The following is a 22369-nucleotide window of genomic DNA, read 5'->3' as shown; positions in this document are numbered from 1 at the left end:
ATCAAGCTGGGACTTACGTGTCGCGTGGGTCTCTCTTCCAAGAGAAACATGGGGCTGGATGGGCTCAGCTCTATGAAGGCCGTCGTCACCAGCTTCAGAGTCTTGAACTTCACCTGGCAGGATAAGGTTTAAGCTCTCATTAAGCTCTTACTCCCTTTCCACCCACCAACTTTGCTTATAAAGTGGGGGTTCAAGATGATGGTGGTTGAAATGAGCACACAGGGGACTCACAGAGCTCAGGGCATCTATGTGCAGGCTGCCACTGATTCTCACAGTGATGGTCCTGTGGGGTGGTAGGCTGATGCTGCACTGGACAGGAACTGTGATGCTGCTGGACATATTCTGCACAGACACACACAGACGGCACACTGCAGCGAATGGGGGTACGCAGACTTATAACCCGATAGTCGCCGGATCAAATCTAAGAGAGTGCCCTGTAGTAGAATCCTAAAGCAAGATACTTATCCTCAAAATTGCCTAAGTAAAATGTCTGAATTTTATAAGCATACAGAAAGGAAATAACCATAACATAATATTTTTAAGTTTGGCAATTGGGAGTATGTAGCAGTCCACAGATTGCATCTTATACGGGTGTACATGAGACCGATAGTAAGAGACAGATGGAGGATTTACCAGCTGTGGGAAAGGGGTGATGTCCTCAGGGGAGTCCTGGCTCTGAGTCACATTAAGTTGGGGGATGCAGTGTGTTCCATCTGTCTGATAGAAAACAACACAACCTCACACACCCTCTGAAATATCACCAGTACTGGTATCATACAACAACAAACCCATCGGTGTCAACAAACCCAAAGCTGCCATACTTGGAGCCGACTGAGCCAGCACTGGTTTAATGGGAAACTGTCTCAGTCAATGGGCAGCGGGCACATGGAACTGGATTTTTCATTCTAATTGTTAAAGCCAGTGTTAATGACATTTCCATCGTTCGTGCCCTTCTGTGGGAACCCTATAAATGTCAGTAGGAGTTCCATTACTGGAGTATGTTGGACATGTGGCGGTTAGAGCAGTGGTAATGACGACTGCCTACAGCAACCAGCGGGATCTGTGGTTCGGAGCCGAAAAGTGCCTACCTCGACCGACCAGGAACAGTAACAAAGGGCCTGGATATCAACCTTAGCTTCCACAGACCATAGGTTTTCCTGACAGACATACCAGTCTTTTGTACTACATACATCCGCACAGTTCCCAAGTAATTACACTTGAATACCATGGACAGGTGGTGGCATTCTTTGGTATTTGGACCCCCAGAGATTTATTTTCTCTCCTTCTTTGCAGTTTGGGAATTTTTTGTTTTCCTCTCCTCAGCTGTCAACTGGCTTATCATAATAGTGAACTATAACTGTTATAACTGCAGTACTGGATCAGTTACAGCAACTATTTCAGCTCTCTGTGTCACTGTGGTGAGAACAGTGCTCTATAAAAATAAACTGAATTGGAACAATCTCTAGGTGCATGACTTCAGTACACACACACACACACACACACACACACACTGAAACCACTTGTCCCAAGCGAGGGGTCATGGCGAACCGGAGCCTAACCCGGCAACACCGGGCACAAGGCTGGAAAGGAACGGGACACACCTAAGACAGGATGCCAGTCCATCGCAAGGGGGACTCAAACCCCAGACCCACCAGAGAGCAGGACCCAGCCAAACCCTCTGCGCCACTGTGCTCCCTCAACTTCGGTACATCAGTGTTCAAATGTGGAACCATTCTTCAGTAAACATTAAACAGCATGTCTGTCTCTCACCTCATCAGTATAGAAGTCTGCTATCTGTAGAACCTGGTTTATGCTTTTGGTCATATCAGGAATTTCAATATTCAGCTGCAAATCTCTCACAGGGAAAAAGCCAAGGTTCTGTATCTGTATTGAACAAAAAGCAATAATAATAATAAAAAAACAAACAAACATGTTTTTCCTTTTTTTCAGAAGGGGAAATGAAACATAAGAATCTTTTTTCTTAAACAGAAGCTGATCAAAAATATTACAAGTCAGCAATTAATATAAATATGTCACAGTGAAAGCTGGAATATAATGATACATGCCCGGAGAAACCAATGACAGCTGTTCATTCTCTTCCCCAGGGTGATACACCTAGGGAGCAGGTAAACTCACCTGGAAGGTGAAGTTAAAAGGTGGCCTCCAGCTGGCAGGCTTTTCCAGAGAGCGCTCAGACTTGATCTCACAGCGAGAGGGGTTTGAGTCCCTGAAGCCGGAGATCACACAGAGGTGGGGGGTGGACCAAGTTGGTTCATCGGGGCAGAAATTTCAAGGTGATCGGCCAAACTTAACCACTTCACTCAACAAAAAGCACACATCTCTTTAGCTGTGGACATAAGACTGAACAAACCTCGTAAAGAGGAGGTCAGCTTCGTATTTCAGAGGGTGAAATATGTCATTGTAGTTGTCAGCTGTGTTCACTTCTTCCCCATCGCTGCAGAGCACAAACACTTGAAAACATTCTGGAAATTCTCGGTCATCGCTCAGCTAATGTTACGTGATGTCTATGAATATACACTTTTAGGACCATGCCGTTTTTATACCACGTTCACTAACATTCACTTTAGTGACAGTGCTCAAGCTTTTCATTAAAACTCACGTTTTGAAATTGCACGACCTACCAATAGTATTTTTTTCTGCTGAGGTGGTGCAACTCCCGCCTATGCATTGCTTACCTTGACTGTGTTGTTAGTGCTTCGGTCCCTAAACCTGACGTTAAGCAAGCAACGACTATATTCAAAGTTCTCAGCAGAAGGTGACATGAAGAAAGAATAAACGCTAACAATTAGCTGGATAGCATCACCTTGTGAATGAATCACAATGCACATCACAATAGTGATGACTTATGAATGAAAAATGTCCACCCCATGACATTCTTAATTTTGTGACAGATGTGCAATTACTGTTCTGTTCATATGGTCGTTTATGAGCTGAGCACGTGCTCTTACCTGCTGGCCTGCAGTATTATTTGCACGTGGTCAAGGAACACTGTCCGGCTAAATTCAAACTCCAGGCGGAAAAGCACCTGCAACAGGTGAGAAGAAGGAAACAGATCTTCAGATGTCAGTCATACACCAGCTTGTCAGGCACACAGCGGACACACACTTGACACAGCAACAATGCACAGAGGGAAATGTGAACAGCAGTAAAATGTGTGTAAGTGAACGCTGAGAAGGTATGAGACCCACTGGAGGAGCTTCGCTGAACTTGTGCAGGCTACAGAAATCTTTCTGAAGCGCTCTTTCCAAAAACAATACAAGCTGATTTATAGCAGACTCGCGTCGGAGAGCCAGCAATAACCTGCAATAAGTCTGTGGCTTCGAACACAAGATAGTTTTTTGGCCATTTACTCCTTCCTTCTGTGAGTAGAACCTTACTTTCCCTTCTCTTTCCAGATAACAAGACATGCTTTCTAAATATGTGCAGTTTCAGCTTGACAGTGCAGCTGTCACGGAGAGCGAAGGTGACATTCTCAGTTGTGCCGAAGGGACAGGCTATTTGGTCGTACGGGCGTGAGCGAGACAGTCGACATGGTGACAGCAGCTAGCACTGGTGTCTCACAGCTCCTGTGCTGCATTTTTGGACGTGGGTTCAAACCAGTGTGCAGTTTGCGTGTTCTTCCCGTGCTCGTGTGGGTTTCGTCCGGGTGCTCCTGTTTCCTCCCACAATCAACAGTTGTATTTCAGGTGAACTGGTCACTGTAAATTGCCTTTAGAGTGCACGTGTGTGTGTGTGTGTGTGTGTGTGTATTTGTGTTAAATTGTTCTGCTATATAAATAAGTGAGTGACTGTAGGACATTTAGTGTAGTTGATTTAGTATATTTAACATCGTAAGTTACCTTAGACAAAGCTGTTAGAGCTAAATACCAATTAATAATGATAACAGTAATAACGAGCAAGAACTAAGACAATACACATGGATTCAGTTTCATTTGTGAGCTCTTGCTACTGTGTACCCATTGAGCCCAGCTGTTACTCAGCACACAACATCCCTGAACGTCATTCCCTGCAGTATCTGAAGGCACACTTACCAGTCTGGTGATTTTAAATGGGTCTGGTTTGCTTTTAGTTCGGTGGTTCTAAAAATGACCTAATTCAGATCTTTTTAAAGCAATCTGGTGACACATTGCAGGGATATTGTGGGCTGTATTTGGCAAGATGTACATTAGCCTTCACTTTCTAGCCATAAGTAATATTAGGCAATAGGCTCTCAGCTTCGGCTATGCATTTTAAAAATGAGCCCCATTCCAGAACTGCGGGCAACCACATTCCACATGCAAGCAAAATGATTCACAATACTCAAATAATTTAATTTTCTTTGCCAGTGCTGTATTACGTTAAGTTTTGAAATGTGGTTCGACCAATGAATTAATTTATGGACTTGAGCCAGTCCCCTCTTCTTGTAGTTCCTTATGGATGCCCAGAGGTTGAGTAATACCTAATAAGGTATCTCTTTCCATGAAAACAAGCCTCTAGAATAAGGGGGTAGATGCTGTTGAAACCAACGTACCCCAAATCACAGCGAGCCTAAGACATTTCGTAGGAATGCTAGTCGTGAGCGTGCCTGACCGAAATGATGTACGTTTCAGTGCCGTTGGGTTTACATGAGCTCCACGTGGGGAGAGTTAGCCATAATAGTCCATTCCCAGCTCAGTGAACCAGGCCCGGAAAATGTTGTTGTGTTGAATGTTGGTAATGGCCCCATCTCCCCCATATCCTGGCAGAGTCTCGCATGGAAAAAGCATACACTCTCCCGCTGCACAGAGTTCTCCTTGCTTCAATTGCTTTTAAAACCCCCGAGGCCACGCGTGACCAGGCAGGGTGGACTTACACAGAAGCCTCTTTGAACGTGGGACTTCTCGTGTTTCAGTGTGCCGATTCCATGTGCCAATCACACCAAATTGTTTACTGGTAATGCACGCCTGATCATTTCGTGTATTTATTTTTCTGCATTGTGGCTTATTCCACAAGCCCTTAAGTTATATCGGTAAATACAGTACATTGTTGTTGCTGAAATGGTTTGGCACACAAGGAGTTTCATAGTGAACTACAGAACGCAATAGGATTTTACAGTACTCTACTGAGTAGTAACAGAGTAAGCAGCAGTATATAGGGTTTTACAGAAAGCTACAGGGAGACTGCTGGGGTTTCCCGTTGGCTACCATGTGCTACGCGATTTTACAGTAAGCTGCAGAGCAACTACTTGCTTTCAAAGTCAGCTATAGTGCAGCTACAGCAGTTTATAATAAGCATCGGTATGCTACAGGGTTTTACAGTAAGCTACAAGGTAACATCTCAACACAAAGGCCTCAGACACCGAAACAGTGAGATGTGAGGACCTGAGTTACCTAGCTGTAGAACAGTCCGTCCATTAGTATATGCGCTAGTGGAAGTTATGAGCTGAGGGATAAGGGTTGGAGGGAAAGAGGTAGGAGCAATCCAAGTGATGAAACGAATGTAATCCGAGTGATGAGTGATGAATCCAATCCAGATGATGACATCTAGAGTTCATGTTCTAATTTCAGTGCTAAGAGCTGCGCTCCTGCACTCCATTTTTCCAATCCACTGGGATACTGCAAGAGCCAGAATTCAGCTGTATTTGCTTATCTTAGCTTTGTAATTTCGGTTTAGTTTCTTGGTTTCCTAGTAGTGTAAGCAGAGCAAGAAAACTGCTAGGATACAGTGCTCAAAGATCAAAATGTAATAACCCAGTTGTAATGTATTTTAACATTTTTTTTCCTGTTAATTTCAGTGGTATTCCCGTATAAACCCCTCCGCAGAGAAAACGTTTGCTAGGGAGCTGGATAATAATAAAACAAAGAAAAAGTCATTTTAACAGAAATAAAAACTGAGCCATGAAGTGCAATTTATCTGACAGACATCATTCTGAGAACATGTTACAGTAGTTGAGTAATGTGTAGGCAGTGTGAAGGCAGTGATGTGGTTTCCATGCTGCCTGGTTCCGAGTTTTTAGCGTATCTTCATCTGCAGCCCTGGACCCTGAACAAGATCACATTCACCTCCATGTCACATCTAGAAGATGCGCTAGATGACGCCCCTGTTTGTTTCCACGGTACACCTTTGTGTCACACAGCTGACCCAGGAATTGGTTTAACGGTTAAATACAGCAGCCACAGTCAATCAGGAAAGACTGAAGCAAAAGAATCACATCTGTGAAATAGTCCTTAAAAGATTTGTAGTGGCCTGCATGAGAATTCACACCTTTAGCGGGAAACTCAAATCCTGCTGACTTCTAAACACTTGCAGTTTTAAAGTAACATTTAAGGTAATATTTTTGTACAAAACTAAAACTAATATTAAATGTAGTAAATATCTTACCCTGTAACTTCAGCTTGTTGGTCAATTGACCTTTATGGATTATTTCTGAAGTGCAAGTTTTGGACTGAACTTTTATTTCTCACCAAAAACTTAGTACGAAAGCATTTATTCTGAAGTCAATATGCACAGTTTATGTCAATGCCGTAACTTTTTCTAACATAATATTTTGCGTCAAAGTGATTTAAGGGTTGAGGGGCAGGGTGACGCACCAGGTTTGGCCAGAGCCTACTCTCTGGCAGGTCTGCGGTTCGCGTCCTGCTTGGGGTGCCTTGCGGCGGACTGGCATCCCGTCCTGGCTGTGTTCCTCCCCCCCCAGCCTTGCGCCCTGTATTGCTGGGTTAGGCTCCGGTTTATCGTGACCCCCGCATAGGACAAGCGGTTTCAGGCAGTGTATGCGTGTGATTTAAGGCTTGGAGTCAACATCTGAATGTTTTGCTGCAAATAATTTAGCAGAATTCTGAATGTGAATCTCATGTATTGTATTGCGTGTGAATGAAAGAGACCAGTGTGATGAGTATAAGAAAGTACAATATTTGTGTCCATGTGCTTGTATATCTGTGCGCTTGATGTGGAACCAGGCAGATTGAGGGTTCAAGCCCACCTGAGCCTGGGATCTCATGAAGGGCGAACTGACATTGCAGGTCTTCTCATGCCTTTGCTTGCCATTGGTACGGCACTCAATCTTGATGTCTGAGCTGTCCTGGAAGAGCAACCATGATTTGGGAAATTATGGACAGTGCAATTCTTTACCAGCCTGTACCTTTCAATGCAAATAACTGTTACAAATATCTTTACAAGGAGACTTGAGTTCTCTGAAACAATAATGGCTTCATGGACCTGGGTAGCACCCTACCTTGACGATCAAGCTGGAGAAGCGCAGATTAGCTGTGTACGAGATGTTGAGTTGGGCACTGTAGGCATTTTCACCGCGGTTCTCCAGGCGAGCATCCACCACCATCCTCCTGCGTGATCCCTCAATCACTCGCTCGGACTCCTTCCCTGTCCACTGCTGTTGACAGACAATGGCCCCAGAGCGCACTGCCTGCCCACAGAACTGCCTGCAGAGTGGGGGTGGCAGGGGGTTGGCATCACCATCACGAAGAGAGGAAAGATCATATTTTATGTGCCGTATTTTATGTCTGCCAGTTCTTTTTAAATGACTCAGCGGCAGATCCCACTACATTAGTTATTTGGTGCTTATGGTTTCACATTGCTATATAGATGTTTTTAATCTTTTCCATCACTTCTTTTTCACAACTTGGTGCATGCCAGCTCTAAAAATTTCCACGACTTTGAAAATATGGCTGATTCATATTGTACCATCCAGCTGCTTCTGTTCATCCATTTAGCAAGTAACAAAGAGTTCCCCAGTCTTGAGAAACTTTCACTGGGAGGACAATAGCAGTAACTCTCGCCTTCTTTAAACATGTGCCAATAAAGTAGCAGAAACGCATGACGTACTTCCAGCCTAACCCTAGTGGTTCACTGAGGGCAAGGTTATGTGGTGTTTCAGTAGAGTTTAGAAACAAAGGAACCCACTTGTGGTCCGTACGATGAATCTGGGGGCCAAAGAATAACTGATTCTGACACAATTCCATGCAGTGTGAAATTACATAAAATGAAATAAAAAGGAACTCTCTGCTGTTTGTATGGGCATGTGCTGTTGTTGATTGATATTTAGGCGCGTGTGTGTGTGTGTGTGTGTGTGTGTGTGTGTGTGTGTGTGTGTATGCATGTGTAGGCGCAGGAAAGGATATCAACACAAAGGAAAATGCATCTTGAAAAAAGGATCTTATGGGAAGTTTCCATGGAACAAATGGAATTTTTAAGGTAGCTATTTAAAAATAAAACATTTTCTCATCAGCTTTTGTAAGTTTTCTGATTTTCTTATCAGCTTTTGTAAGTTATTTAGTACATTTAAATATAAGTCGGTCCATAGCTGATGTCCCCTGGGTGGCTGGACAACATAACGTGCCCCTGAATGTACGTACGTGTGTGTGTGTGTGTGTGTGTGTGTGTGTGTGTGTGTGTGTGTGTGTGTGTGTGTGTATGGAAGAAAGAGAGACAGATGAGACCTACCTACTATCCAACAGATCAGACTGACTGTGCAGGACTAGGTCAGGCATGCAGTGGTCATCATCGTCACACCCATTCCAGTAGGGGAGCTGGTGGGTCATGCAGAAGTTTGTTCACAGATCATCTCTCATACGGGACTACTTCTGGTTTCCAAACATGGACATTTTTCACCTCATCAGACAGAGATTACGCACAGCAGTTAAAGTAATCTGATGTAGAAACCTTGGAACGCAGTAGATGGGAGGCCATACAGCTCCCTTCATCATACTAGAGCAGCGAGCGGTGGTTGGGCCGTGTGCCCCTCACCTCAGTCCTGACCGTGGTTGGCCAGCTGTCGTCCAGCACGGGGCCCACGTTGGGGTTCTGAAGGTTTACTTCCACCGTGAAGACTATGGGTCGCACGTAGTCGGCTGTTTCCTGTAACAGCGAGAAAAATTGAAAAGTCGGCTCCTGACATGTCCAGCAGAAGCAATACCTTACTGTTTGCTTCCTTAGTCCTTATATCCAAGGCCATTACTTGAGACAGGCCTGGTTAAGGACCTTGTCTAAAAGATCTTTACGTCGCAAGCTGGTATCATTAACTGCTCTATTACCTGTTGTCCCCACACATCAGGGTAATTCTGCCTTTACAATGAATTCATTTGTAAATGCTTGTCAAATGCAGCCATGGTGGTCCAAGAGAAACACCAGAAACATAGGGCATAAGGCAGGGTACACTCTGGATGGCACACCAGTCCATGACAAGGCAATCATAAACACACACAGTGGAAGAGGAAACTAGAGCACTCAGAGGAAACCCATGAGAACACAGGCTGAATGTGCAAACTGCACACAGACTGAACTGGATTTGAACCCAAAGCCCAGGAAGTGTGAGGCACCGGTGTTATCAGCTGCCCCGCTGGCAGCCCTTGTCCAGCAGAACTACAGTAAAGATCTAGTAAGGTGCAACGAAGGACAGAAGGTCATTACAGCTACAGCCTTTCACCTGAAGGACACAAGTTTGAGTCCCGCTTCTGCTGTATTACACTTGCGCAAAGTGCTTATCCTGACTTGATCAAGTAAAAAGTTACCCAGCTGCATAAAGGGGTAAATCAGTGTAAGCTTAACAACATAAGTTGCTTCAGAGAAAGGTGTCAACTAAATAAATTAAAAATGTAAATATACTTTCATGGATAGACCGTTCTTACATTTTTTAGACATTGTCTTCTCACATGATGGGTGCTGGCCAATGCCAGAGCAATCTGCTCCTATGGATACTGACCAAGACATGAAAGTAGACATGGTCACAGGACTCCGTCCCAGGAAGCAGGGTGAGGTTTCGGGACTGTTGCTTCTCATTGTCATCTAGCAGAGCCCGAGGGGTGTAGCGGCGGTCCTCAATGAAGGCGCTGTAACTCAAGGCTGAAGGACGGAAGATGAAGGAAAAAAACGATAAAAGGCTGAGGAAAAAAACTATAAGGTCTTAAGGACCAATAGAGTTCTACTGATGAATAAAACAAGACACAGAGGAAGGAACAGACTATTACTTCCCAGTAAAAATTAACAGAATGATGGCGAAATAATGAGGCAATGTAGGGTTAGGGTTCGGCGAGTGCTCAACACTGCACAAGAATGCATAGGGACACTCTTATTAAGCTTAAAAAGAAGGCCAAGGGAAATAAATTCAAAAATGTGCCTACATCTGAATAAACTGAAACGCTGGAATGTGAATGAAAAGACTGAATTTTTTTTGGTATTTTCGAGGACTCCTTTCCATGCAAATATGCCATATTCAGTTGACTCAAAGCGACCACAGATTATTTGTCTTTTCCATTCTCTTTCCATTCCCTGTATTACTTACAGTTCTATACTTTATAGAGGGGTGACAATTTTAAAAGGAAAGAAGACATCTGGAACGCCATGCTGCGCCTGCAGAATTTTCCTTTCATCTAGAAATTCTGCACAGCCGCCACTGATGTATGTAACTGAAGCTCAAAGTTAGAGTTCAGACAGAAGGTATGTCAGCTTTCCAGTCTCTTTACGGTATCAACACAGAGACGTCTACTATTCCCTTATAGGAACCAGACTGGAGACAGTATGACAGGAACGACTGCAACTTTCAACTGCATTTTATTTTTCATTTTAAGATAAAACCTGACTAAGTGCTCCAGAGATGGACACGTTATAAAGCATTACCGAGGCCCCCCGGCTCACCGCACTGGGAGGGGGGGGGGAAGGTTTCCATTATATAAGGGCTGACTGCAAACTTGCTACCCCAGCACATCTGATGAGAATTAAGGGCTGACACGACAATGGGAATATGAAATAAATATGTTCCGCTCTTCACTGCAATGGTTTCATATGTCCCACGAGTTTTCCGACTGGTTGCTGTGATTTTGCCCTTGTCTCACATGTTTAGCACATCCCCTGCAAGTACCACCCCGGTGACTGCACATGAGGTGGGGACACTGACTAGCACAATAAACAGCGATGGCAGGGGTCAGACTGTTCATGGACCGCTGCCAGGGAACCCAGCCTGCCCTGAGTCGGGCCCCCAGAGGCAGATCCGCCTGCCTCTCCCTTCCCACATTAGTTTACTGCAGCACAATACCCAGCATGCTCCTGCCACTGCCAACACAGCTCTTCTGGGTTTGGCAGAGACCCTCACATGCTGGTTTCTGTGCTTAACATACCAGGAGCTTGTAGAAACAGGAATGTTCTGTCAATGTAGCACAACCCGGTGTGGCACACCGGAAGAGGCCCTCCCTGTGACCTTGCTCTTCCACTGTACAGCTCGAGTCCCTACTGTCAAAGCCAGCACTGCAGCGCAGCCAATACTGGCGTGCTTGGCTGGAAGATCTTTCAGAGTAGCATTAAATCTCCATCCGAGAGTCTCTAGCTGAGGACTGTACTCTGGGAAGATCGGCAGTAGAGATGTTGTCGTCTTCCTCAGAAGCAAGCAGGTGACACAACTGACTAACATGAAGGGCTCAGTATGACTTAACTGGATTACATGGTTTACAATGACTGAAAAAAAATCTTAATCATCTCTTAAAGGTGGTCATTTTTAAAGCCCAACTGATGATGGCTATGGCTTCGAAACTCACCCACTTTGCTATTTGGCAGAATGGGAGTCTGGGCTGTTACATTGAGACACACGATGGCTGACATGCAGGTCACTTCTTTGCCCCCTCGGTGGCAGTCCTTGTTGAAGATGTTTATCTTGGAGGGTTCAAACCGAACGTTGGCATAGATGCGAACGACACTCCTTGACCTGGGGGGAAAAGTCATCTGGAAGTCACCCGGCAATCATCAAATCAGTACTTTTTCACTCTGTTTGTGCTGAAGTGGCGGTGACAGTCCACCTACCAGAGCAGCACAGCCGCCCCGAGGGAGCCCACCGTCAGGTCCACCAGTCCGTCCTCGTTGAGGTCCATCTTTCCATGAATACTGCAGCCAAAATACTTCAAGCTAGATGAGAGGTCTGCTGCACCAATCCTCTGAGAGTGATAGAAGTGGAGGAATGAAGACTTTGACATAATCTTCAAACACCACTTACTTCATTTAGCTGACACTTTTCTCCAAAGTGATGTACAACATTAAGCTTTTCACAATTGTTTACCCATTTATACAGCTAGGCAGTTTTACTGGAGCACCTTCATGCAAGTACATTGCTCAAGAGTATTATAGGTACAAGTGAGACTGGAACCTGTGACTTTTGGGCCCAAAGGTAATAGCACTAATCACTATGCCACCAGTATGTTACCTGCTTGTACTGTTGCAATATTCCATCACGCTGGCCGAAGAAGATGTATATGGCTCCCCGGTGGTCATCCTCCAGTGGTGCGCCAACCACCACTTCACTATATCGGTCCCCGTTGAGGTCCGGGACGGGGGCTATTGAGGACCCGAATCGAGAATTCTGCCCCCTGTCCACGATCTCTAGTTCCCCGTCCAGGATAAACCGGGGCTAAGAAGACAGACATCAAGCAGATATATTTAAGGCTTAAAGCTTAAATATTCAACAAGATTTCAGTGACTTTGCCCTCATTTCTACAGGCTTTTAAAATGAGCATGAGGGTGATTTTGACATGATACAGTCTGAACAAAGTTATACACTATGATGCAATACAATGAAAACTATGTGAAACTGCTTCTTTTAGTGAGCAATCTGCTATAAACCTGAAATACAGCAGGCTGTCGAGAGTCACTCAGAGTCACTAAGGTAGAAACTATCAGTTTCAGCTTTTGCCTCTGCTGTAGTGGATATTTTTACATTTGCTCACTGATATTGTATCATGAGTGTTATTGCGGTGACCATTCTCTTTGTTCAACTGGATATTGTACGAATTGGAAAATGCGCACTTCCATTTTTAAAATTCAACAGCCAATCAACTTTCAGTAATAGCTGGCTTTTCACATTGTTTTGATAACTGTGAATTGCTGATTTTAAAGTATTCACTGCAATCAGTTAATTTCTTAAGTCCAGTGCTTAGTAACACACAGCCGGGCAAAAATATTGTACGCACAGAGATATCTGGAATCGTACCAAAGCTATAACAGTTCAAACCTTTAAAGCCTGGAATCAGACTTGGAATGAGAAGAACACACAGACTGTGGCCAAGGAGAATTGTGAAATCTCATTCCCTGTGCTCACAAAGACACCCCAAAGAGGTTATTCCAAAAATCCTAACTCTCACAGGCTATGGACAGCACACGATAAGATTGTTATCTTTAACTTCTCCAGCCTTTCCATGGTTTTGTTTGTTACCACAATTACTTTAAATCCATTCACAAATGAATGAGACAAAGAGAATGACCATAAGGAACAGAAATTATAAAAACAGAATCGTGCACAGTTATAAAGTATGCAATCCCAGAAGTAAAGTTCAAAAACAGACTATAGCACTTTCAAGCTCGGACCATTTTCCATACTCAGATTCCGTTTTCCAGCTTCTTTTCCTCAAATGGTGCACCTCAAAGGAAGTATGATTTGAAAACTGTGCCACCATGAAGCCTGTCTGTTTAATGGTGGTATGGAATGATCAAAGAAACATGTGGCTTCTTAATATTGTACGTGAAAGTTTGTCCTGCAGGATCCAGTGTTGTATGAAGTCAGTAGGAAACATTCATGTCTTAAAATACAATTACCTTCACTCTTCAGAGTTTAACCCTTGAGCATTATGCAAAAAATGTCACACAAATGCCAGGCCAGTAGTAGAAAATACTAAGTCAGCTACACTTATTTTAGTTACTAATTCATTGTTTGCTAAGCCTGAGATCCTGGAGAGGTGGGCTTTTTGAGGGATGAGGGTTGTGGAAAAAGGCCCAGTGCCCAGAAACAAGCCTCCAGGATCAAAGCCTGGTAGATATCAGACAAGAAGACAATTAACAGCAGGGGGGGTTATTTGAAACATATGGAGTGTGTCCAGGCCTAGCTGTTCTGCCTGTCCCTCTATTAGCCAGGATTCCCCTTCTTACCTATTATCCACGCTTTTTGGACTAGTCGGTCACCATGACTGGGGACACTATGGTCATAGAAAAACCCCAGGTGCTCTTCCTCCTCACAACCTTTTGATTGATCACATGTCCCTCAGGCCGTCTCTCACAACTGGGCTGCAGTTGGAAAATGACTTATAAAAACGGTTGGAGGGCATTCTGGCTGGCTTCAAGGGCTCATAATGGGCAAGAATTTCTGATCTTCTCTCCAGCAGTTTCCGCATGTTAGGGGATTTTTACCTTGGACCTCTACATAATTACTTTTGAGGGAGCAAATGCTTTCCTGCTGAGTTCATCAAGTGCTTTGTGTCTAATGAAGAAGGTCTGCTGTGGCATTCTTATTTGCTGAGCCTGCCAGCAGGTGCCCAACGTCTGTCATCACTGAGTTGTGCCACGGGGCTAATTGTGATCTGCTAGGGGAGCAGCTCAGAAGGGCAGATGCATGGAAGGGGTAGGGGACCAATGACCCAAGGGCTGCCGGAACATTTTCCAGTAACGGGGCTGAATACATGTCATGTGTGCAGGGCCTGCTGTTTGCATGCAAGCAATCTGAGCTGGACATCTGATTTACATATGGACCAACCTGCTCTGTCACCCTGTAGATGTAGACTTTGCCCCTCTCCCACCCGCCTCCAAAGAACATGGGAGCTGCCACCAAGAGGTGCTCCGTTATTCCATCTCCGTCGATGTCCACTGGTGCAATCTCGCTTCCGTAGTAGGACCCAATCTGCAAAACCACATATAGTCTACGTAAAATAACACAAGTTATGGGAAACAGCAACCTACCTGCATCACAGGATATGCAGTCCTCTACATCCTGTTGTTTCCTGATCCCATTAAAAATTACAGTTTTCCTTGACTCTGGGCACAGGTGGCAACAACAGAATCTTGACTCCTCAAAACAGTGAATCCTCTTTAAGTGTAAACAACACATATGCCTAAAGAATGCACCGTTTCTTCCCCCAAGCCGTTTTATATGATGCATTTGTTTACCCCTTTAGTCATGCAGCTCTGGGGCTTGGGGGGGGACTCTGTTTACCTAGTAACCCTGTTTTTCAGCAGCACAGATGAGAAGCACATGGACCTTCTGCTGGGAGGCAGACAAAGGGGATGTAGAGTCTAGACTGTCATGGTGTCGCTCAAGTGTTGCACACGTGTGCATGGAGATGTGTAAGAAAGAGCATGCCGTAGTTAGTCACGGGCCCAGCTTGCACCGATGCGGGTAAATGTTCTAACGTTTTTGCAGGCAGCCGGGTCACTTTTGTTAACCAGTAATTGTTCTTATGGGAAGAACAAAGTCAAAACAAATGGGCCTTTAAGCATGCTTAAGAATAGAAACCTTTTCTCATGCTGGATTCCCTCAAGGGAAGTGGTTCTGAGAAAGTTTAGTTTTCTAAACATAGCACTTCAATAGAACTGGCTGCACGTGCCAAGCGAATGCTAACATTCAAAAATCAGGCTTTAGCTAAACTCAATCTGAACTAAACATGGACTGAAAATTACAAACTTGCCAGGTTACTGGCTATGTGTATTTGCATGTGTTCAAGTCTGTGTCTTATATGTCTATGTGTGTGAACATGCTGTGTGTGTTTTTGCTCACTGTACCTGGTGTCCCTTCAGGGAGTGAATGATGGTGAGGTTGCCAGTGTTGGTCAGGGTGAAGATGATGACCTTGCCGGTGTGGTTGAAGCGTGGAGCTCCTGCCACAAAGAGCCTGCCGTCCTTGGCAGACACCACAGATGACACGGTGTAGCCTGGAAACAGAGTTACGACACAGACCTAGGGTCACACAGCTGCACGTACAGCTCGACACACAACCACCCGCACAGCATGTGATCCTTACGAGAGAGCACTCTGATTTGGTTTTCATCGACATGTTGGATGATGGCAGCTCTCCATAACCCCCCCCATTGGTAACTGGGTTTTAACCACCCCAACCCTGAAACAGACCCCCTGCTCCTTATTTTGCATGATTCTAGAAACAGCTTAGTCAGCCTAGTTTTACAGCGCGTGGTCTTTGTCTCTTTGTTGTCCAATAAATATGTATAAATGTGCCTCGTAAAGATATTTTTAATAAGGGACGTTTGATGTCACTTCAGCATGCCTTTGTTGCCAGTTCATCAAACTGGATGCTTCAATAAAAGTCCCAGCAGGGGTCTCCTTCAATCACAGCTTTCAGTGGCAATGTGGGTGAAAAAGAGCCTCTGATTCCACAGCCTCTCCCGTCTACGGTACCACTGCAAGCTGGTGCAGTTGCATTGATCGCTGCGCACAGTAAGGCCTCCCGCATTCACCCTTGATCCCTAATGATGGAGCAGTAGGTTACATTCTGGCACTCTGATGGAGAAACCAGAAACCCTGAGTGGGATGTGGTGGTGGGACCAGCAAAATGGTTTACAGAGAGGGCTGCAGCAGGACTGGTGTCAAACCACAACGCGTCAATGTTCTCGCCACATGTATCGTGAGAGAGAAAGCCCACACTGGGTGAGCTACCGGTGCGAGTACGGGTCCAAGCTCAAACCAATATTAATGAAACTACTAGCACTGCAAAATTTGTCCCATACACAGACTCAACCACAGAAAACACATAGGGAACAAAAGATTAAAAGTACTCAAACATGTATTTTATTCTGACATTTTCCTTGCTCGCACTGTCTGAAACTGCTTGTCCCAAGTGCGGCTGGGGCGAACCGGAGCCCAACCCAGAAACACAGGGCACAAGGCTGGAGGGGACAAACTCAGGATGGGACGTCAATCCATCACAAGGCACCCCAAGCCAGACTCAAACCCCAGACCCACCAGAGAGCAGGCCCCTGCCAAACCCTTTGCGCCACCATGGTCCTCTCAAGTTTGCTCAATATATTTTCTTAGTTTTAATATTTTGCTCAAAAAAAGAGAAATGCTTATCCTTGCTCATGACTTCAACAAATAACAGACTAACCAGCTTAATGGTGAAGCGCATGGATTTTTAAAGGTTGATGGTTCAAGTCTTAGGAAAGGCACTGCTGTGATGCCCTTCATCAAGGTATTTTATCCCTAGTTGCCAAGTAAGACACACAGAGGGGGCAAATGTGTTTTTCCTTGGGATACCTGTGTCAGGTACTGTATCAGACTAAATAAATAAAAATGTCACAATGAACCCTGTGTAAGTTCACAAAGGTTACTTGGGAGCAAACATCTGCAGTCCTGTTTTTCAGACTGTTGCTGTCACAAATCTTTTAGACCACACCATGTCTTCTAAAGACCCCATTGCAAAAAAATCAAGATAAATATCTGGTGAAATATCTGGGGACCTTAAAAACCATTTTTTTTAGCCCCAGCATTTATTGCATAACTGTATTCCCTGTCCATGAATATATTCCATATGGTTCCATTTACGTGGGACACCCAGTATATTTCCCATACACATGTTCTATATCAATCAAAACGGTGATCCTGTTATCAGGGTGAAATTGCTCACACAGTTATTTACAGCAGCCTCACGCTGCTGTGGCCTTAAATTTACACAAAAATTTGGTCATTTAAAAAGGTGAAGTGTAATACAGTTTTAAGATGATTTTAGACAAAAGCAAGTGAGTAAAAAATAAACATTTAGATTTATCTGACGCTTTTCTCCAAAGCATCTTACAGTATTAAGGTTACAGCTATTTACCCATTTTTACAGCTGGGTAATTTTACTGGAAGCAATTTAGGGTAAGTACTTTGCTCAGGGGTAATACAGCTAGAGGTGGGGATCAAAGCTGCAACCTTTGGGTCCAAAGGCAGTAATGCTATCAGCTGTAAACTTGCACTTCTGTCACAAAGAAAAGAAATAATGAAAAAGTTCACTGTTTTACTACTGGACGCATTTTCTGATTTTTGCTACGTATTTGCGTTCCAATATTTCTAAAATCAGGACTGTGTGTGGAAAATCTTTTTTGCTGGGTTCGGGTGGCAATGTCGGTGTGTTCCTTACCTAGGTATGCGCCATGGTTCTTCAGCTCCTCGGGAAACTCTTTCTGATAGGAGGATTTTGGAGGAATCACCCTCCCCATGCGAGTCTCCTTCAGCACCGCACCGTTCCAGTCATACGCCCCCACCGCCCCCACAAGGATCCCGTCCTGGAGAGATAGCACACAAGCGCACGGATTGGACCGAGATCAGCACCAGTCCATCATGGCCCGCGCACGTGCGGCTGTGACAGATGACCCAGACATAAAGCATTAAGCCTTCATGGAGACAGTCTTATTTGTGAGGGGCCAGGAGGTCAAGGCTCACTGAGGAGGCCTACAGGAGACAATGATGCTTTTGTCCTTTCACCACACACACACATGTCAAAATGACACAGACACAATGAACACAGAGTGCTAAAGAGGTAAAGAGGGACAGCTTTGGTAAACTGGCACAAGTTCAGTTTAACTAAATAAAACCATGGTCACACTGCACATCTCGGCAGCCGCCAGTGAAATATCCTTCAGGAGGTATACTACAGTATGTGCAGGAATTTAAAGGGAAGCCAGCCAAATGTGTATGCTGCGGTCAACAATTGCACAATAACACTTGGGGAGAGAGAGTGTGGTCCTGTTGCAGAGCTGCCCTATCAATGATGATCTTCTAATATACAGCACATTGAGTACTTTCGCAGGCTGAACACAAACACCACACAGAGAAAAATCATTTACATTGACATTCTGGAAAAAATTAACTGCATGGTTTTAAGTTTGTCAGCTATGGGACTGTATGTGAGGAGACATTTCATGTTCCTAGTTTATCAAAGACCCACACAATTTAGACTTCTCACAGCACACTATGTAAATTCATATTAATAAATTTGCTTGTACTGTATATTAATGTGTAAATATAGTACATTCTGAGACAACACAGCCAAATATTTGTTTCTGGACCATAAACATTTTTTTTTATTTAACGGTTCTGGTTCACCATATCAAAGAACAGGCAAAATTCCCAACATTTGGTGAATTAATAGAGGTTAGCTGCGCTGTCTTGAGAAGTTGCAATCAAGAATTCATATTAGACAAAGTACTGATACAACTGGTGGAATACGAATGAGCTGACATGTCTAGCCTAATGACTCATATTCACGTTATTTCTCTTTTCTGAGGTGATTAATTTCAATAAAAAACATATGTTGCTGAAAGCTGTAGGGAATCTAAAACATATAGCAAGTTAGGTTAAAAAGAAACATTTGAGATTCAGCGTCTACGCTTCAAGTAATGCTCCTTCTTTGGAAAATCCTGTATTCAACAAAACCATCTGTACCTTTTTATCCGCCTTCCAGAGATTTGTGCTCTACTTTCCAAAACATGATCCTGTAGGCACACTCAGAATTACTTTTGCTGAGCTATCGCTTGCTGATTCAGAAATTCTTGGTATAATCAAAGATATTAAGTTAGTTATAACGGAAAGAGAAAAATCACAAAATCAACGGGGGCGATCAGTAAGACAGAAATAGTCTAGCGGGTAACTCTCAACCAGGTCTAAGTAGTAAATAGTAAGCACAATATCACTGATTTAGCCAGCTATTCCTCTTACTTGAAAACAAAATGGCTCCAAACAGTTTACGCTATCTTTCTACTTTTGTTTTTGGAATGCACACATGGGAATTTAAAGCCTAAGTTGTCAAACTTTTCAAGGAAAACAACAGGAAGGAAGTCCCGAAGGACAATGATCTCAGCGTCCAGGAACGGCTGTGGAGTCTGAAGGGAGTTTTTGGATTGGAGGTAGGGGGACAAAAACCTGAAAAGGAAGATAACGGAGAGGATGGTAGGACTTACCTCCACAATGTGAGAGGAGAAACCTGCCTGGGACATCTGGAGGCCAAACGTCTCATTCTGGTTTGTTCCTGTAGAAGTATGCAAGCACAAATAAACAATAAAATGTGTTGTTCTGGTGATGCAGCTGTGTCTCGCCAATTAAAATCCAATATTTATGGTGTATGGGGTCGTACAAAGAAATTCTCTGTGTCATAACATTAGAGTCAACACCTCCTGGTCCTCTTCTCAAGACCAGTACCTTCTAAACTGAAAATCCTGTTCCCAAGTGCATCAACAATGTCCTTCAATGCAGATTCATCTGTCACATTGAAGAAATGCTTGTCATCGGGGTCGCTGGCAATGTACTTGATCTCATTCAGGAAGGCCTCTGGGTTGATCCCACGTCGGTTGTAGTAGCCCAGGACCTAGGATGGCCAGAAGAGTTCCGGTTTTTCAGACACACCCACTGGGTAGTCTTGCCCTTGGCACTTCTCCAACATGCATAATGACTCTAAAGGCTGCTGCCCCCAAGTTAAAATAGAACACTTTGGGCTGAGTTTACTGCATTTCAGTGGTTCCAGCTCAATGGTGAACCCATATCCCTGCAGTCACATATTCCAGAGGCCTAAGCCCCGATCCACACAGAGCTTAGACTAGTCATTATGAGCCCTAGAAACCAACAACAAAGGGTCCCCACACATGCAACCACGCCCTGGCTTAACTTGGCCAGAATTTCCAGCTGACCTGTGCTCAGTTAACCCCTGGCAACCCAAGACAGAAACCGGCATGGTCTGCAGCAGGGAAATGTCATTCTAAATCATATAGCTGAAGTATGTTGATGCGTAGTAAAGGTCTGGATGTGCTAGCTAATGATATGCTCATTTTATCTTCCATGAGTTTACTGCGGTACTTGGCATTCTGTGGCGATGAGAGTACCGCGCTGAAATGAAATGCACTAATTATGTACGTAGACAAAGAGCAGCCTTCCAGTGAGGAAAGAGAAAGAGGGGTGTCCTCACAGCGATGGCGTAGCGGGTGATATTTTCGTCTTCGCTCTCCTCAATCACCCGCTGCAAGTCATTGCTGTCGTGTGACTCTCCATCTGTAATAACGATCATCACCTTCTTGGCACCACGTCGACCCCCCTGCTTAAAAGCCTCCGACCTGTGAGAAAGCAAAAGGGCCCAACACAATGTTTGAGTCACAATTTTGGTATCATTAGACTGTAAGTTAGAAAATCTTGACAATATCTCCCCCAACACATCAAACACTGCCACTGCTTCTGTCAAGGCCACACATTTTCACAGGGGTTATTTTTAAATTTTTACAGAAAAGTGGGGGATGATCAAGAATTACAGACTAGAGAAACGTGATTGTTTGCGTTTGCACTGAAGGTTGAACGGTTGCCTTGAGCTCTGGGCTGACGTACAGTGCCATTTCGATGCCAAGCGCCGTCCGCGTTTCCTCCCCACCTCGCTGATCAATTTTGCGGGCTGCTTTCACCACCTCCTCCACGGAGCGGAAATCATTCAGGTGGAACTCATGAACCACCTTCTCACCGTACTGTAACACTCCGACCTGAACGGGGACAAAGGCTCTTCGCAACACTAGGACTCTGATATGTGCAGAAGTACATAAATATAGTAAGAGAGACACACACAGTCAGGCAATATGCAGCAGGTGGCATACTAGTTAAGATTTCGGACTGACTAATCATAATATAAGAGAATAATTTAATAACATGCAGTCCAGCAGTGATACTGTAATAGAATGTGATCTAAAGGCATTCAAACTACAAACACGCTGAAGACGCCAAGCTGTTACTTGTTAACATCCATTCACGTGTTATCATACATAGGGTGGGACCTTGATAATGAAGAGAAAATACCTACTGTAAGTACACAGTCCAAAAGCATGAAAAAACATGGAATTAACTTCTAAGAAGCATAATACACCCTGTAATAGATGGCAAACTCTTTACAGACACTCATATATGCGTTCATATGATTCTTCAGTTTTGAACACCTGTATTTGTCCTGGTCCAATGTGGAACTTCTGTAGGATGTTGATAAGAAACTCCTGCACATCTGTCCAAGGGTAGATAGAGTTGGATCCATCCAAAACAATCACAATGTCCATGTAGTTGTCACACCCTGTCAAAATAATTAGGATTAACTGACTAACAAGCTCATTATTACCAGGCAAGAAACTTGTGAAACCCAAGTAAACCTGTCAGGTTAATCACTGGATTTTGAGTTAATTAATAAATTCTAGTACTAATAGGCAGTTTGTACAATTAAAATATATAAAAAATGTAAATTCCCACGATGGAAAAGGGTAAAAAATGAGCACGAGACTGTGCCGATGAGTGCCGCATTTACTCTGGAACGCGGGGGCGATGGTGCGGGAGAACTTGAAGCTGGCGTTGACCCGGGAGCAGATGCCGGTGCTGTAATAGGAGCTGCCGCACTCATGGGACCAAAGGGGACCGCAGGCCTGGACCACAGCAAAGAGCCCCAGCTCAGTGCAACCACAGCCACGAGGGACCGATCGCAGCACACGTACGCATCACCACCATTCTCATTCATCAGGCTTTGGGCAAACACCGGCAAAATGTACTCCCCGTGTGCCCCATTCGGCTCTTTTTATGCTGCTTGACCTACTGTAAATACACGCGTGTGCTGTGAAACTGGCAACCATCT

The 22369-nt window shown here is 44.3% G+C and overlaps 1 protein-coding gene across 1 annotated transcript in view; it reads right to left on the bottom strand.

The window, feature by feature from the left end:
* Window positions 1–22369, bottom strand: part of itga11a (integrin, alpha 11a) — a 40147-nt gene that overhangs the window by 1951 nt on the left and 15827 nt on the right. The window contains exons 5-28 of the mRNA XM_018752523.2: window positions 22049–22163; window positions 21693–21820; window positions 21097–21245; window positions 20687–20831; window positions 19927–20092; window positions 19689–19756; window positions 17870–18014; window positions 15520–15668; window positions 14498–14641; window positions 12182–12385; window positions 11785–11915; window positions 11523–11689; window positions 9698–9837; window positions 8743–8853; window positions 8440–8525; window positions 7214–7418; window positions 6962–7060; window positions 2970–3046; window positions 2372–2455; window positions 2137–2227; window positions 1771–1884; window positions 634–717; window positions 232–342; window positions 18–113 (exon numbers count right to left, since the gene is read on the bottom strand). Coding sequence (XP_018608039.2) covers window positions 18–113; window positions 232–342; window positions 634–717; window positions 1771–1884; window positions 2137–2227; window positions 2372–2455; window positions 2970–3046; window positions 6962–7060; window positions 7214–7418; window positions 8440–8525; window positions 8743–8853; window positions 9698–9837; window positions 11523–11689; window positions 11785–11915; window positions 12182–12385; window positions 14498–14641; window positions 15520–15668; window positions 17870–18014; window positions 19689–19756; window positions 19927–20092; window positions 20687–20831; window positions 21097–21245; window positions 21693–21820; window positions 22049–22163 — 3009 coding nt within the window. The remainder of the gene's footprint in view (window positions 1–17; window positions 114–231; window positions 343–633; window positions 718–1770; window positions 1885–2136; window positions 2228–2371; window positions 2456–2969; window positions 3047–6961; window positions 7061–7213; window positions 7419–8439; window positions 8526–8742; window positions 8854–9697; window positions 9838–11522; window positions 11690–11784; window positions 11916–12181; window positions 12386–14497; window positions 14642–15519; window positions 15669–17869; window positions 18015–19688; window positions 19757–19926; window positions 20093–20686; window positions 20832–21096; window positions 21246–21692; window positions 21821–22048; window positions 22164–22369) is intronic.

Source organism: Scleropages formosus, chromosome 11, assembly GCF_900964775.1.
Source record: "Scleropages formosus chromosome 11, fSclFor1.1, whole genome shotgun sequence".
In the NCBI taxonomy this organism is placed as follows: domain Eukaryota; kingdom Metazoa; phylum Chordata; class Actinopteri; order Osteoglossiformes; family Osteoglossidae; genus Scleropages; species Scleropages formosus.
This window is presented reverse-complemented; position numbering and strand designations above follow the sequence as displayed.